The sequence below is a fragment of the Hyla sarda genome, chromosome 11, assembly GCF_029499605.1.
Source record: "Hyla sarda isolate aHylSar1 chromosome 11, aHylSar1.hap1, whole genome shotgun sequence".
Taxonomy (NCBI): domain Eukaryota; kingdom Metazoa; phylum Chordata; class Amphibia; order Anura; family Hylidae; genus Hyla; species Hyla sarda.
Genome location: NC_079199.1, coordinates 14,507,309 through 14,525,660, shown reverse-complemented (window position 1 = coordinate 14,525,660; position 18,352 = coordinate 14,507,309). Strand labels below are relative to the sequence as shown.

At 44.0% G+C, this 18,352-nt stretch overlaps 1 protein-coding gene across 3 annotated transcripts in view; it reads left to right on the top strand.

The window, feature by feature from the left end:
- SLC25A29 (solute carrier family 25 member 29) overlaps window positions 1-18,352 on the top strand; it is a 34,319-nt gene that overhangs the window by 11,812 nt on the left and 4,155 nt on the right. Inside the window, exons 2-3 of one of the 3 annotated variants that reach the window (XM_056545443.1) lie at window positions 7,807-7,850; window positions 11,018-11,049. Coding sequence is in view for 1 of the 3 variants with exons in the window: in XM_056545441.1 (XP_056401416.1) it covers window positions 7,807-7,850 (44 nt within the window). In the remaining 2 variants the exon portion in view is untranslated. Of the gene's footprint in view, window positions 1-7,806; window positions 7,851-11,017; window positions 11,065-18,352 lie in introns of all 3 variants that reach the window. The other 2 variants (XM_056545442.1, XM_056545441.1) reach the window with 2 other exon arrangements.

Sequence of the window (18,352 nt, the reverse complement as noted above, 5' to 3'; positions counted from 1 at the left end):
TACAAGTGTATTTCAGGTCATGGCGCGGTGTCTCTGCACGCCTTTTACTTTCTTGGAATTCTCTATCGTGCTTGGGCAGAATGTAATTTCATTAAGAAGCAATATTACATTTCACGTTACAGAACATATGGACGCCATAGGTCAGGAATACATTCACTGCACGGTAGAGAAACACAGATAATCCACGTGTCCTTGGTAAGGATTAGTCCGGCCACCATTGCTATAGGGGATATTCTATGTATAGTGTGGGAGAGAATCAGATTTGGTCTTGTCCAGAAGTCTGTTCATATTAGGGGTTGTAGTGTTGATACTAATATACTCTATATAGAGAACACTACAACCCCTAATATGACCGACCACTGGACAAGACCATAATGCAATTCTATTATACGGTCATTTCCAGTGGTTGTCATGTTGACATTTATAGTTCTCAATGTGGTTGGGGGTTGTAGTGTTCTGTGCATAGACTATAATTATATTTATAATAAAAATAATAATAATGGTCATGTTGGGGGTTGTAGTGTTCTGTGCATAGACTATAATTATATTTATAATAAAAATAATAATAATGGTCATGTTGGGGGTTGTAGTGTTCTGTGCATAGACTATAATTATAATAATAATAATGGTCATGTTGGGGGTTGTAGTGTTCTGTGTATAAAGTATAACATAATTCCACTATCCTCATGTCCAGTGGTTGGGTCATGTTGGGGTCTGTAGAATTCTGTGCAAAGAGTATAATAGAATACTACAACCCCCAACATGACCATAGTACACTTAAATTTTTTATACAAAGAGCACTACAACCCCCAACATGACCATAATTCAATTCTATTACTCGCCATACAAAGAACACTACAAACCCCAACATGACCTGCACAAAGCTTGACCATAAACAGTTCTGTTATACTCTGTACATAGAACATTACAACCCCCAACATGACCATAATACAATTCTATTACTCTCCATACATAGAACACTACAACCCCCAACATGACCATAATACAATTCTATTACTCTCCATACATAGAACACTACAACCCCCAACATGACCATAATACAATTCTATTACTCTCCATACATAGAACACTACAACCCCCAACATGACCACAATACAATTCTATTACTCTCCATACATAGAACACTACAACCCCCAACATGACCACAATACAATTCTATTACTCTCCATACATAGAACACTACAACCCCCAACATGACCATAATACAATTCTATTACTCTCCATACATAGAACACTACAACCCCCAACATGACCATAATACAATTCTATTACTCTCCATACATAGAACACTACAACCCCCAAGATGACCATAATACAATTCTATTACTCTCCATACATAGAACACTACAACCCCCAACATGACCATAATACAATGCTATTACTCTCCATACATAGAACACTACAACCCCCAACATGACCACAATACAATTCTATTACTCTCCATACATAGAACACTACAACCCCCAACATGACCATAATACAATGCTATTACTCTCCATACATAGAACACTACAACCCCCAACATGACCACAATACAATTCTATTACTCTCCATACATAGAACACTACAACCCCCAACATGACCATAATACAATGCTATTACTCTCCATACATAGAACACTACAACCCCCAAGATGACCATAATACAATTCTATTACACTCCATACATAGAACACTACAACCCCCAACATGACCATAATACAATTCTATTACTCTCCATACATAGAACACTACAACCCCCAACATGACCATAATACAATGCTATTACTCTCCATACATAGAACACTACAACCCCCAAGATGACCATAATACAATTCTATTACACTCCATACATAGAACACTACAACCCCCAACATGACCATAATACAATTCTATTACTCTCCATACATAGAACACTACAACCCCCAAGATGACCATAATACAATTCTATGTACAGAGTATAATGGCAATGTATTATGTCATTATACTCTACAGGGTCGGGTCATGTTGGTGGTTGTAGTCTTCTTTGTATAGAGAGTAATAGAATTGTATTATGGTCATTGGGGACATTTCTCATTGGCTTTACACCACTTTAATGTTCTAAATGTCCCTGTAAATTTTGCGCAATTGCATTTTTTGTGGAATTTTTTTGATCAACTTTCGGTAGAACATCTTTCAAAGTATTCCACTGTTTGGTGCACCGTACCCCACTATATGCAGTGGAGCTGTAGTTATTATTTGCGCAAATTCAATTATTTTTTTTATATATATATATTTTTTTTTTAACAAAGCCTACTTTCTTTGCGCAAATCTACACCATCTAATAGGTTACGTACAAAAGTGTCTATGCCAGCGCACAAAGCTTAAAGGGGTACTCCAGTGGAAAACATTTTATTATTATTTATTTATTTTTTTTAAATCAACTGGTGCCACAAAGTTAAACAGATTTGTAAATTACTTCTATTAAAAAAAATCTTAATCCTTCCAGTACTTATCAGCTCCTGTACTCTCCACAAGAAGTTGTATTTCTTTCTGGAATTCTTTTCTGTCTGGTCCAGAGTGCTCTCTGCTGACACCTCTGTCCATGTCAGGAACTGTCCGGAGCAGGATAGCTATGGGGAATTGTACCTGTTCTGGACAGTTCCTAAAATGGACAGAGGTCTCAGCAGAGAGCACTGTGGACAGACAGAAAAGAAATTCAAACAGAAAAGAACTTCCTGTGGGGCATACAGCAGCTGATAAGTACTGGAAGGATTAAGATTGTTAAGTAATTTACAAATCTGTTTAACTTTCTGGCACCAGTTAATTAAAAAAAAAAAAAAAAAAAATTCTCACTGGAGTACCCCTTTAAACCAATCTCAGCAGCCCGCTGGTTTCTATAGTTAAGCAAACCGGGGTAAAATCTATTCTACCGTATAAATGTCCCCCCATTGTGAGGGTTGTAGGGTTCTATATCTCTCCATACGAAGAAAACTACAACCCCCAACAGGACCTGACCACTGGATGTGACCAGAATACAATTCTATCATACTCTATACATAGAAAACTACAATCGTAAACCTAGTTATACGACCATAAAACTACTTTACTATACTCGTACGTAAAGCACTACAACCCCCAACATGACTATAATACCGTCCTCCGTGTAGAGAATAAGGGAATATCTGTGCGGTCCAGGTTACAGATTACAGTAGGGTCCTATTTTGGGGGCATTTGTACTATTGTCTTTCACCCACGGTATGTTACAGTATCACCCGCTCCAGCGCACAAACAGTTAAGGTCGCTGACACACTGCGGTGCTGTCTGGCAGTCGTGACTTTCTTTTCCATTTGCAAGGTTTCACGGTGTAAAAATAGCAGCTCCGATTCAGCCGGATCCATTACAACGTTTTCACTTCACACATTTGATTCTGTGTTTAATATTAATGGCAACATGAGCTAAAATGTCTCCTACACGAAGATCCAGACTTCACCATTATGGTCCTGGGGGGACGGCGGATGGGTCCCGGTTTGTCTTTTCATGTTGCAAAACTACAACTTCCAGCATGCCCAGACAGCCAATGGCTGTCTGGGCATGCTGGGAGTTGTAGTTTTGCAACATCTGGAGGGCCGTAGTTTGGAGACCACCTCTAGATCCTGCAAAGCTGCAACTTCTAGCATGCCCGGACTGCCAATGTCTGTCCCTGCATGCTGGGAGTTGTAGTTTTGCAATATCTAGAGGTCCACAGTATAGAGACCATCTCCAAATTTTACAAAACTACAACTCCCAGCATGTCCAGACAGCCAACGGCTGTCTGGCCATGCTGGGAGTTGTAGTTTTGCAACATCTGGAGAGCCAGGGTTTGGAGACCACCTTCAGATCTTGCAAAGCTGCAACTCCTAGCATGCCCTGGCAGCCGTTGGCTGTCTGGGCATGCTGGGAGTTGTAGTTTTGCAACATCTGGAGGTTTACATTTGGCTGTCCGGGCATGTCGGGAGTTGTAGTTTTGCAATATATAGAGGTCCACAGTGTAGAGACCAACTCCAGGTGTTGCAAAACTACTACTCCCAGCATGCTTGACTGTCTGGGAATGCTGGGAGTTGTAGTTTTGCAACATCTGGAGGGCCGCAGTTTGGAGACCACCACCAGATTTTGCAAAGCTGCAACTCCTAGCATGCCCGGACTGCCAACGTCTGTCTGTGCATGCTGGGAGAGTTGGCTGTCCGGGCATGTTGGCAGTTGTAGTTTTGTAACATTTGGAGATGGTCTCTATACTGTGGACCTCTAGATATTGCAAAACTACAACTCCCAGCATGCCCAGACAGCCAATGTCAGGAGGGCCAGGGTTTGGAAACCACCTTCAGATCTTGCAAAGCTGCAACTCCTAGCATGCCGTGACGGCCGTTGGCTGTCAGGGCATGCTGGGAGTTGTAGTTTTGCACCATCTAGAGTTCTACATTTGGCTGTCTGGGCATGCTGGGAGTTGTAGTTTTGCAATATCTTGAGGTCCACAGTATAGAGACCATCTCCAGATTTTCCAAAACTACAACTCCCAGCATGCTTGGCTGTCTGGGAATGCTGGGAGTTGTAGTTTTGCAACATCTGGAGGGTCAGGGTTTGGAAACCACCTCCAGATCTTCCAAAGCTGCAACTCCTAGCATGCCCTGACAGCCAAGCATGCTGGGATTTGTAGTTTTGCAACATCTAGAGGTCTACAATTGGCTGTCCGGGCATGCTGGGAGTTGTAGTTTTGCAATATCTAGAGGTCCACAGTGTGGAGATCACCTCTGGATGTTGCTGAACTACAACTCCCATCATGGGCAAACAGCTGATGGATCTGTCCGTGGTTTGGAGACCACTGTTCTAGATCATTGGGTGCCCACTTGTTCATGCCAACGTCAGCTAGAACTTGATGACTCAATGTCTGTAGGCTTCCATAATCTACAATGGGTAAATGGAATCATTGGAACTTCTAGGCATTCTTGCCCAATTCATTGGGACTTTTGGTTTTGTTGTCCATCTCCATTATGTAGATTGCCCTCTTGGGTTGTGGGGCTTCCATTAGGACCAGTTGTCTCCGGCTCAGGGATCTGCCTGTATATAGGGCATTGTAAGTGACCTATCTTATCCGGAATCTGGAATTTACATTAGGGTTAAACTTTGCTCTCTTATCTTTAGTGTCTCGTCCACATTGTCCTTCGCTTTGGTCAGGTTGTTCATGTAAACCGGCAGTGATTGTTACACGTGTCCTAGACGTGCGGATTGTAAGCAACTAATATTGTCTCCTCCAACAGAAGGAGGGAAAAGGCTCATGTGTCCTTTCATGTTTTCTCATTGTCCAAAGACAATAGATGAACGGTGGCCAAGACCATGGATGACTGGTTGTATTAAATGCTATTAAAATCTGTGCAAAGGAAAAGGTGCCCAGTTGCGATAGCAACCAATCAGATCGCTTCTTTCATTTTGCCGGGGCCTAGTTAAAAATGAACAATTCAAGCAAAACAAATTTCGAGCTTTTTCTTAGTGCTGGTCCAACAAAGTAGGAATTTGGACACAATTAATATCCAAAAATGTTTTATTAGCACTAAAAACAACGCGTTTCTGGTCCGAACAGGACCCTTCCTCAGGGAAGGTGCTAATAAAACCTTTTTGGACACTGTGTCCAAATTCCTACTTTGTTGGACCAGCCCCAAGAAAAAGCTTGAAATTTGTTTTGCTTGAATTGTCTTTCCACTGGACTAGAGAGGCTAATACCGGATGATCCAAGGCTGCAGGTTCCTGATCATACTTTAGATGTCTTCTTAGGTGTGGAGGACACACATGCTCAGTCACTGCCCCATCCACCTAATAAGCTAAGTACTGGGGGACACACTGTTCAGCCAATAGTGCTGGAGGACACACATGCTCAGTCACTAGTGCTGGAGGACACACATGCTCAGTCACTAGTGCTGGAGGACATACATGCTCAGTCATTAGCGCTGGAGGACACACATGCTCAGTCACTAGTGCTGGAGGACACACATGCTCAGTCACTAGTGCTGGAGGACACACATGCTTAGTCACCAGTGCTGGAGGACACACATGCTCAGTCATTAGCGCTGGAGGAGACACGTGCTCAGTCACTTGTGCTGGAGGACACACATGCTCAGTTAGTGCCCCATTCACCTAATAAGCTAAGCACTGGAAGACACACATGCTCAGTCACTCTTTCCATCCACCTAACGGGTTGAGTGTTGGACGATACAAATGTACAACTAGTGCTGGGAGACAAACTCCGTAACTAGCGCTGTAGGACACACATGCTCAGTTACTGTCTCTCCATCCACCTAATGGGCTGAGTACTGGGAGACACACATGGACAGTAGTGCTGACTGGGCATGCTGGTATTTGTAATTTTGCAACAGCTGGAGGGCCACAGCTTGGAGACCACTGATATAGAACAATACATTTTCATGAGACCTCTTTTGTCCAACCAATATGTCATTTCTATAGCAGGAGGATCCAGTGTTTTTTAATTCTCCATGTAGCCTAGAAACCTGGCCTAAGTAGAATTTGCTGTTTATGAACCTTGGGCAGAAGATAAGAAAGTTATCTGTATAGGGGTAAACCTTGTGAACTTTCTCTGCGAGGAGGAGCGTGCGGTGGAATGACCATGACTACGGATTACAATGTAACTAGCACTGGGGGCGAATGTATCGCTGTGGACGACAACAAGAAAGCAACACATCCTGATTTAATTTATCAACTTTCTGCAACCTGTTTGCCAACCTGTGTGCCTCCAGTTGTTGCAAAACTACAACTCCCAGCATGCCCGGACAGCCAACGGCTGTCCGGGCATGCTGGGAGTTGTAGTTTTGCATAAGCAAGAGGCACAATGGTTGGGGAAACACTGGTCTATATGAAACCATTGGTGTTTGCAGTGAATGCAGAATTAGCGACCCCCTGATGAATCCTAGGCTTATTATTGGGGGGGGGGAAACACGTTGAGACTTTTTTTTTTCATTCATTTGGATACATGCATTAGAGGCGTATGTAGCACTGAGGGCAGGAGCCAAGCAACTTAGGCCCCTCCACCCACTTTTTTTTTTTTTTTTTTTGCATGGTTTGGACATGACGTGCTTCCTGCGCAGTCTGACTAGTTGATTGTTAAACATTTTTTTTCATCGTGAGGTCTGGTTCTAAAAGTGTCCCTGTCATTTCAAAAATGTTTGACATGTCAAAAGTGTTGATCGATTGGGGTCTCAGTTCAGAACCCCCTCTCCCCACTAATCAGGAGAATGAGTGCTCTCTGCTGCCACCTCTGTCCATGTCAGGAACTGCCCAGGCATGCTGGGAGTTGTAGTTTTGCAACAGCTAGAGGCACACTGAAACCATTGGTGTTTTTAGTGAATGGAGAATTAGTGGCCCCCTGATGAATCCAAGGCTTATTATTGGGGGGTGAAACACGTTGAGAGTTTTTTTTTTTTGTTTTTTTTTTTTTTGACATTTTTGGATTCATGCATTAGAGGCGTATGTAGCACTGAGGGCAGGAGCCAAGCGACTTAGCCGTTGACATGTTTGACATGTCAAAAGTTTTGATTGGTTGGGGTCTCAGTTCAGAACCCCCTCTCCCCACCAATCAGGAGAATGAGTGCTCTCTGCTGCCACCTCTGTACATGTCAGGAACTGTCCAGAGCTGTCCAGGCATGCTGGGAATTGTAGTTTTGTAACAGCTGGAGGCAAACGCCACCCAAGAGGCATCATCCACTGTTTATATCTGTGTAAAGCTACTTTTATTATTATTAATTATGTATTAATTTTTACTTTTTTTTTTATTTTATTTTTTAAGGTGCTGCCGGTGTATTAGTTGGACACCCATTTGATACCGTAAAGGTGGGTTACATTTACAATTACATATGCATTTGCTATATACTTGAATGTGTAGATACAATCTGCATAAGGAAATATCATCTTTCGCCTTTTTAAGAGAAATTCCGCCTTAAACTAGCTGTAGACGTGTGAGCTGTTAAGGTGGAATAATTCTCACTCGTCTTCCTGGTCTTGAGCATTGCTCAGATTTCCTATATGTAGGATAAGACACGTCCTATTATAGATCAATGGTAAAATAACCGCAGTTTTGGGGGGGGGGGGGTGACTTTTGTCCGCCTGGGGTATGGGGCAATTTGCAGAAGGTCGGCTTGTCTTGTGTCCCCAGTCATATAGGAAGAATGACGATAAAAACATGATCATAATGTCATATGCAGGTAGGTGTGTACACTTAAGTATGTAGGTTACATGGAACGCCCCTTTAAAGGGGTACTCCGGGGAAAAACTTTTTTTTTTTTAATCATCTGATGCCAGAAAGTTAAACAGATTTTCAAATTATTTCTATTTAAAAATCTTAATCCTTCCAGTACTTATCAGCTGCTGTATACTCCAGAGGAAGTTCTGAATTTCTTTTCTGTCTGACCACAGTGCTCTCTGCTGACACCTCTGTCCGTGTCAGGAACTGCCAAGAGCAGGAGAGGTTTGCTATGGGGTTTTACTCCTACTCTGGACAGTTCCTGAGACAGACAGACAGACAGAGGTGTCAGCAGAGAGCACTGTGGTCAGACTGAAAAGAAATTAAGAAAGAAAAGAACTTCCTGTGGAGCATACAGCAGCTAAGTACTGGAATGATCACTGTCCCTATCTACCTAATAAACTGAGTTTGGGAGGACACTCATGCTCAGTCGCTCTCCCCATCCACCTAATAATCTGAGTGCTAGAGGACACACATGCACAGTTACTAGTGTTGGAGGACACACATGCTCAATCACTGTTCCCATCCACCTAATGGCTGAGGGCTGAAGGACACACATGCTCAGTCACTTTCTCCTTCCACCTAATGGGCGGGGGGCTGAAGGACACGCATGCTCTGTGACTAGTGCTGAAGGACACACATGCTCTGTGACTAATGGTCTGAGTGTTGGAGGACACACATGTACAGTAACTATTACGGGGAGACACACTCTGTCACTGGTGCTGGAGGACTCACATGCTTAAGTAACTCTCCCCACAGCCAGGTCTCTGTATACTGATCGCTGCAGGACAGCCAATAGCAATAACTTTCTGCTTGTCAGGGAAGGAGCAGAGTATCTGCAGTTAAATCTCGGTAACGCAGTATCAAGAGACTATGAGCTCAGCTGCCAGAGGGGGAAGAAGACTGATTTTGCTGTCCAGAGCTGACCTCAGATGACGTTGCTTTGTCCTTTAAAGGGGTACTCCGCTACCCCAGTGTTCAGAACAGTTTGTTCCGAACGCTTGGAGTGGGGGTCGTGATGTCACAGCCATGCCCCCTCAATGCAAGCCTATGGGAGGGGCGTGGCGTCCGCCACGCCCCTCCCATAGGTTTGCATCGAGGAGGCGTGAACTCAACCGCCTGAACTCAACTCTCTAAATGAACGCGGGGTGCTGCACAGAGATCGCTGTGGTCCCAGCTTCGGGACCCCCGCAATCAGACATCTTATACCTTATCCTTTGGCTAGGGGATAAGATGTCTAGGGGTAGAGTAACCCTTTAAGTTTTCTCCTGCAGTTGTAGTGATCTTTTCTTGATCCCAGCTGCAGGAGAGAACTGTGCAGCGCAGCGACTCTGCTCTCCCAACATCTGTACAGTATCTGAGGGCAGTAAAAGATACTTTTAAAGGGGTACTCCGGTGGAATTTTTTTTTTTTCAGCTGGTGCCAGAAAGTAAAACAGGTTTGTAAATGACTTCTATTAAAAAATCTTTACCCTTCCAGTAGCAGCTGTATGCTACAGAGGAAATTCTTTTCTTTTTGAATTTCTTTTTTGTCTTGTCCACAGTGCTCTCTGCTGATACCTCTGTCTGTATCAGGAACTGTCCAGAGCAGGAGAAAATCCCCATAGCAAACCCTATGCTGCTCTGGACAGTTCCTGATACGGACAGAGATGTAAGCAGAGAGCACTGTGGACAAGACAAAAAAGAAATTCAAAAAGAAAAGAATTCCCTCTGCAGCATACAGCTGCTAAAAAGTACTGGCAGGGTAAAGATTTTTTTATAGAAGTAATTTACAAATCTGTTTTACTGTCTGGAACCAGTTGATTAAAAAAAAAAGTTTTCCTCCGGAGTACCCCTTTAAGGAGTTATTAAGGTACTAACCCTCAGTTTAGAAAATTATTATCATACACTTACAGCTAAAAGTGTCTTAGAAAGTTGCAAAATAAGAAAGATTCCAGGTAATAAATGTTTGATTGATGTATTTTACCACTGTGACCCCCAATGGTTGCTAAAACAGGGGATCATATCTTGAAAGGGGTATTCCACGAATGACAACTTTTATGACAACTGGCTGTAGAAAGTTAAACAGATTTGTAAATTACTTCTATTAAAAAATCTTAATCCTTCCAATAATTATCAGCTGCTGAAGCTGAGTTGTTCTTTTCTGTCTGCCAACAGTGCTCTCTGCTGACATCTCTGCTTGTCTCGGGAACTGCACAGAGTAGAAGAGGTTTGCTATGGGGATTTGCTTCTACTCTGGACAGTTCCCGAGACAGGTGTCATCAGAGAGCACTTAGACAGAAAAGATGAACTCAACTTCAGCAGCTCATAAGTACTGAAAGGATTAAGATTTTTTAAATAGAAGTAATTTACAAATCTGTTTAAATTTCTGGAGCCAGTTGATATATATATATATATATAAATATAAAAAAGTTTTTTTCCTGGATAACCCCTTAAACAACAAGACCAAGACTGAGTGTGACCTCTCGTGTTCTAGTCCACTCCATAGAACAGTCACATTCTAGCAACTAGTGGGGGTCTCAGCAGGGGGGGGGGGGTCTCCCTTTTAGAGGCGTGAGGGTATGGAGACTTTGGATTTCATCTCCTACCAGGTCAATGGTTTCGCTCCTAACTCTTGGTATATAGGGAGTAACATTGTAAGTCATGTTTTCCTAATCCTCCTCATACGTTTATGTATTTTGTGATGTTTTGCTTTGTTGCTTTTAATTTCCTCTGCTCTCCAAGCTAGGGGATGCCTTAAAAGTGTTACTTTGTTGTAGATGAGCCCCGTTTCGCAGAGCGTTCCCCGCCAGTAAGTATTTCCCAGGTGATTTCTCGTTTCTCTCCAACTGATTCTTTCTGACATTATTATTATGTATTTTTCTGGAACGATGTGGAGGGGAGAGAAGGGGAAGAATTATCAAAACGGGTGCAAAAGAAACGGGGATCCCATGCGGTGGCAACCAATCGCGTGTCTGTGCCTTGATTCGCAATCTGATTGGTTGTGATGGACAACTGCTCCAATTTCTTTTCTTTGCACCAAGATTGATGAATCTCTCCAACATCTCTTATCTGTTCATCAGACGCTGCTCTCTGCTATCACGGATCCCGAATATCGCTGATCATGTTTTGTCGCAGCTTTCCATTGTGTCCCTGTTAGGCCCCTTTCACACTATAGAATTATCCATTTTAAAGATCCGTTATAATGTTCCGTTAACAAAACCCTTAAAAACGGCCATTACGAAATCCCATTATAGTCTATGGGATTTTTACATGAACTGTTTTAACCCGTCATAGCCTGTTATTAAAGGGGTATTCCATGAAAAAACGTGTGTGTGTATGTATGTATGTATATATATATATATATATAATCAACTGGCTCCAGAAAGTTAAACAGATTTGTAAATGACTTCTATTAAGAAATCTTAATCCTTCCATTAATTATCCGCTGCTGAAGTTGAGTTATTCTTTTCTGCCTGGCAACAGTGCTCTCTGCTGACATCTCTACATGTCTCAGGAACTGCACAGAGTAGAAGAGGTTTGCTATGGGGGATTTGCTTCAACTCTGGACAGTTCCCGAGACAGACAGAGGTGTCAGCAGAGAGCACTGTGGTCAGACACAAAAGAACAACTCAACTTCAGCAGCTGATAATTACTGAAAGAATTAAGATTTTTTTTTTTTTTAATAGAATTAATTTACAAATCTGTTTAACTTTCTGGAGCCAGTTGATATATGAAAACGTTATTTTGTGACAGGAGAAAGAATGGAAGAAATAGTGCTTGCACCCGTTACCTTCTCCCGTCCGTTATTAATAACGGGCTATGATGGGTTAAAACTGATTTTAAAAAAATCCCAGATGTAAAAAATCCAGTAGACTATAATGGGATTTTGTAACGGCCGCTTAATGTCCGTTTTTAAAGGGGTTATCCAGGGAAAAACTTTTTATATATCAACTGGCTCCAGAAAGTTAAATAGATTTGTAAATGACTTCTATTACAAAATCTTAATCCTTTCAATAATTATCAGCTGCTGAAGTTGAGTTGTTGTTTTCTGTCCGGCAACAGTGCTCTCTGCTGACATCTCTGCTTGTTTCGGGAACTGCACAGAGTAGAAGAGGTTTGCTATGGGAATTTGCTTCTACTCTGGACAGTTCCCGAGACACACGTCATCAGAGAGCACTTAGACAGAAAAGAACAACTCAACTTCATCAGCTCATAAGTACTGGAAGGATTAAGATTTTTTTATTAGAAGTAATTTACAAATCTGTTTTAACTTTCGGGAGCCAGTTGAGATATATATATTTATACATTTTTCCTGGAATTCCCCTTTAAAGCTGTTAATTCTATAGTGAGAAAGGGGCCTTATATCGCAGCTTTCCATTGTGTCCCCCTCTTCCCTGCATGCTCACTCCGCTCTATCACAGCCATATTTTGTTTACTCTCCCTTCAGCAATGTCAGTAATCTGGAATCTGTTTGTACGATCGCTATAGGCCAGTGTTTCCCAACCAGGGTGCCTCCAGCTGTGGCAAAACTACAACTGAAGGCTGTCCAGGCATGCTGGGAGTTGTAGTTTTGCCACAGCTGGAGGCACCCTGGTTGGGAAACACTGCTATAGACACTTGATGCCACGGAAATATTCCAACATCGGTACTAATAAAATCACTTATTGTTTTAGATTAAAAGCACACACACCTCAGCCTTTGATAAAGCCAGTTACGACCGGCGAAACGTCGGGGGGGGGGGTGTTAATGTGGTGCATTTTTAATTAGCAGCATATCTGGATCAAAATATTAATGTTGGAGAATCAATAAATCCAATGGAGGAAATTCCTAGCATCCCTGTAGGGATCTATTAGGCTGACCAACAAAGATATAATAGGAGCATGTACTCCATTAAAGGGGAATTCCAGTGGAAAACTTTTTTTTTTTTTTTAACGAACTGGTGCCAGAAAGTTAAACAGATTTGTAAATTATTTCTATAAAAAAATCTGTACCCTTCCAGTACATTTTAGCAGCTGTATCCTATAGAGGAAATTATTTTCTTTTTTGTCTTGTCCACAGTGCTCTCTGCTGACACCTCTGTCCGTGTCAGGAAGTGTCCAGAGCAGGAGAGGTTTGCTATGGGGCTTTTCTCCTGCTCTGGACAGTTCCTGACATGGACAGAGGTGCCAGCAGAGAGCACTGTGGACAAGACAAAAAAGAAATTCAAAAGGGACAGAATTTCTGATACAATCGTTGTATCTGTGGAACCAGGGCAGATGTTCCTTTAAAGGGGAACTCCGGTGGAAACAAGTAGAAAACAAATGTTTTCAAATCAACTGGTGCCAGAAAGTAAAACAGATTTGTAAATTACTTCTATTAAAAAAAATCTTAATCCTTCCAGTACTTATTAGCTGCTGTATAAAACAGAGAAATTTGTGAATTTCTTTTCTGTCTGACCACATTGCTCTCTGCTGACACCTCTGTCTGTCTCAGGAACTGTCCAGCATAGGAGCAAATCCCCATAGAAAACCTCTCCTGCTCTGGACAGTTCCTGACACGGACAGAGGTGGCAGCAGAGAGCACTGTGGTCAGACAGAAAAGAAATTCACAAATTGTTTTATAAAGCAGCTAATAAATACTGGATGGATTAAGATTTTTTAATAGAAGTAATTTACAAATCTGTTTAACTTTCTGACACCAGTTGATTTGAAAAAAAAATTTTTCCCACCGGAGTCCCCCTTTAAGAAGGGGGATGAGATTTACTTTGGGAGCTCAGTGGAACAGTATGTGTCCTTGGCTTCCTGTCCTTGCATATTGGTATCTTGTTTGTGTGTGGGTCGGGCCGCAGAATGTTCTGCTGATGTCTGGGCTATGTATGGGGCACCAGACGTCTACCACACCTATAGATACATACATGTATCTAACTGTAACCTTCTACCGCACTTTTAGATACATACATGTATCCAACCAAAACCTTCTATTGCACCTATAGATAAATGCAAGTATCCCAAAAAAAAACCTTCTAGATACATGTATGTAAAGCCCCAAAATTTTACTTGTATACTATAGATCAGTGGTCTCCAACCTGTGGACCTCCAGATGTTGCAAAACTACAACTCCCAGCATGCCCGGACAGCCGTTGGCTGTCCGGGCATGCTGGGAGTTGTAGTTTTGCAACATCTGGAGGTCCACAGGTTGAAGACCACTGCTATAGATATATGTATGTTCCTGCAACCTTCTACAGAACCTATAGATAAGTGCATATAACCACAACCTTCCACTGCTCATAATATATATATATATATATATATATATATATATATTCATCTGACTACTAGGGATCGACCGATTTTCGGGTTGGGCCGATATTATCGTCCGATATTCACGATTTTGGACATTATCGGTATCGGTGTGAGATTTCCGAATCCGTGCATAAGTCGAACAGCTCCTCTCCTCAGCTCTCCGAAGTTTTCCGAAGCTAGAGCGGGGAGGAGCGAGGGCAGAGCCCGAGGTCGGAAATATCACCTCACATCGGAAATTACCCTGCCGATATGCCGATAATGCACCGCCCGCCCCCCCCCCCCCCCCCCCCCCCGCCCTACCGGCCAGAGACCGCCGCCCCATTGCTTCCCCCATCCCCGGTTTTAGAATTACCTGTTCCTGGGGGTCCGCGCTACTTCTGGCTCCTGCGACGTCCTGCGCTATTGCTGTGCGCTGCGCAATAACGAGTGACGTCCTCAATGCCACCGGAGCCAGAAGTAGCGCGGACCCCCGGGAACAGGTAATTCTAAAACCGGGGATGGGGGAAGCAATGGGGCAGCGGCGGTGGTGGTGGTTGGACTAGGGAGCACCCCAGGACAGGCAGGGGGAGAGAAGCAGGCGGCGGCGGTGGTCTCTGGCCCCGCAAATGCCGCTGAAGTTCATTGATTTGGTTTAATGCGCCGCTTTAAATCATTGATCTGCAGCGGCTTCTGTGCGGCCGGGGGGGGGGGGGGGGGGGGAATAGCTGATAACTTATACCGATATTCCGGTATAAGTAATCGGCTATCGGCCTGAAAGGTCACAGATTATCGGTATCGGCCCTAAAAAAAAAAAATATTGGTCGATCCCTACTGACAACGGCTGTCCGGGCATGCTGGGAGTTGTACTTTTGCAACAGCTGGAGGCACCCTGGTTGGGAAACACTGGTATATAGTGTAAGAGAATCATATTTGGTCTTGTCCAGAAGTCGGTTCATATTAGGGGTTGTAGTGTTAATACTTATATACTCTAAATAGAGAACGGCTGTCCGGGCTACCTGGGAGTTGTAGTTTTGCAACAGCTGGAGGCACTCTGGTTGGGAAACACTGGCCCACACCAATAAAAGGTAAAGCTTGCCTCAGACGTTCATAGGGCTCAGATGATAGTCAGCTGCTCAGGATCCAAGCACAAGAGGCCTCCAGGAGTAACATTGCATCATAAGCAGCAACATATGATCCACTCACTTCTATCCTTAGTAAAGGTCACGAATCCTAAAAACCCAGATGACCCCTTTATCCAGTAAGGCCTGTCTTACCACCCGTGTGATGGGAAGTTACCATTGTAGACACAGCCTAGATGCCAATAATTGTTCTATTGCTGCAGCAGGCAGATAAAGAGTAAGAGGAAGCCTTGATATTACACAAGTATTTGTTATTGTTCCCTTTAGGCATTTCCGTCAGATGATGCGCCTCCTCCCCGTAGACTCTGGGGTGACCTTCCCTGAGATGTGTTCTATAACAGGACATGGAGATTATGAGTTCAGTCATAACACTGGGTCTTGTAACCCATTTATTTGCTTTATTACTTATCAGTATTATTGCAAGTTCTTGTATTGAAATCTGCTGGTAGAGCCATAGAAGAGGTTTAGGGCAACTGGGTGGTGGGGGGGAGGAGGAGAGCAATTGCTTTCCAAATCCTAGAGGTCTGATGTCCCCATCGGGATAATTTTCATTAAAGTGTACCTTCCATTAAAAAACCTTTTGATATATTATAGATTAATGTATGCTGAATAACTTTCCAATAGCATGTTATAAAAAAATATGCAGCCGGGACACAGACAAGCTCAGCTGACAGCTCTGAATCTTCTCCTCTCTGTTTACAACTGCATGTGTAAAGAGAAGAAAGAGCGGAGCTCCAATAGTAAAATGAATGAGGGCATGCAGTAAGGCAGAGTCAGGAGTATGCCCTGCTGTGCTATGAGGACAGTGCTAGCTCCTGCCTGTCTGATTGACAGGCAGGGAGCAGTGCTGAGCTTGTCTGTGTCCCGGCTGCAGCCTGAGATTTAGGACTCCAGCGCAGATCCTTCTTAAGCATGTCCATTACTGTCTGACAGGTACGTACTAAAATCACCTTATGGTGGAGAACCCCTTTAAAGCCTGTGGATCCCGTTTCCTCCATACCCACTTAAAGGAGTAGTCCTGTGGTGACCCAGTGGTGAACAACTTATCCCCTATCCTAAGGATAGGGGATAAGTTTGAGATAGCGGGGGGTCCGACCGCTGGGGCCCCCTGCGATCTCCTGTACGGAGCCCTGACAGCCCGCGGGAAGGGGGCGTGTCGACCTCCGCACGAAGCGGCGGCCGACACGCCCCCTCAATACAACTCTATGACAGAGCCGAAGCGCTGCCTTCGGCAATCTCAGGCTCTGCCATAGAGATGTATTGAGGGGGCATGTCGGCCGCCGCTTCGTGCGGGGGTCGACACCCGCTATCTGGCCGGAGAGGCTGGCGCCCGTACAGAGAGATCGCAGGGGGCCCCAGCGGTCGGACCCCCGCGATCTCAAACTTATCCCCTATTCTTAGGATAGGGGATACGTTTTTCACCACTTGACTACCCCTTTAAAGGCTGTAAGTGAGCATGGAGGAAGCGGGCTTTCTCTAGGCCAGTGGTCTTCAACCTGCGGACCTCCAGATGTTGCAAAACTACAACTCCCAGGATGGCCGGACAGCCTTGGAGTTGTAGTTTGCAACATCTTGAGGTCCATAGGTTGGAGAACACTGCTCTAGGGCATGGAAGAAGCAGAACTCACAGGCTTTCTCTAGGGCATGGAAGAAGCAGCAGGACTCACAGGCTTTCTCTAGGGCATGGAAGAAGCAGCAGGACTCACAGGCTTTCTCTAGGGCATGGAAGAAGCAGCAGGACTCACAGGCTTTCTCTAGGGCATGGAAGAAGCAGCAGGACTCACAGGCTTTCTCTAGGGCATGGAAGAAGCAGCAGGACTCACAGGCTTTCTCTAGGGCATGGAAGAAGCAGCAGGACTCACAGGCTTTCTCTAGGGCATGGTAGAAGCAGCAGGACTCACAGGCTTTCTCTAGGGCATGGAAGAAGCAGCAGGACTCACAGGCTTTCTCTAGTGCATGGAAGAAGCAGCAGGACTCACAGGCTTTCTCTAGGGCAAGGAAGAAGCAGCAGGACTCACAGGCTTTCTTTAGGGCAGTGCTTCCCAACCAGGGTTCCTCCAGGTGTTGCAAAACTACAACTCCCAGCATGCCTGGACAGCCAAAGGCTGTCCAGGCATGGTTGGATTTGTAGTTTTGTAACATCTGGAGGCACCCTGGTTGGGAAACACTGCTCTAAGGCATGGAAGAAGCAGGACTCACAGGCTCTCTAGGGCATGAAAGAAGCAGGACTCACAGGCTCTCTAGGGCATGGAAGAAGTAGGACTCACAGGCTCGCTAGGGCATGGAAGAAGCAGGACTCACAGGCTCTCTAGGGCATTGAAGAAGCAGGACTCACAGGCTCTCTAGGGCATGGAAGAAGCAGGACTCACAGGCTTTCTTTAGGCTTTGGCAGGGTAGCAGGACTCACATGACTTCTCTACCAGTGGGTGTGAAAATCGTAAGTCAGACACTTTCTAAGAGTGGGTGGGGAAGTGGAACTTTTGCTAGAAGTGGTTAAGGGAAAGGGCTTTGCCTAGGAATGGGCCGGGGTAAACAGGGCTCTCTCATTCCTGGCAGCGGTAAGTTGGCTTTTCACATAGAAACCTCTACAACCTTTACCATTATTCTACCATAATACTATGTTTAGTCCAAGTCCTGCTGTACCCCTATTCTTCTCCCCCCTTTTCTTGCCATTGTACATCCTATTATTTGCTTATCGTTGGGTTCATCTCAT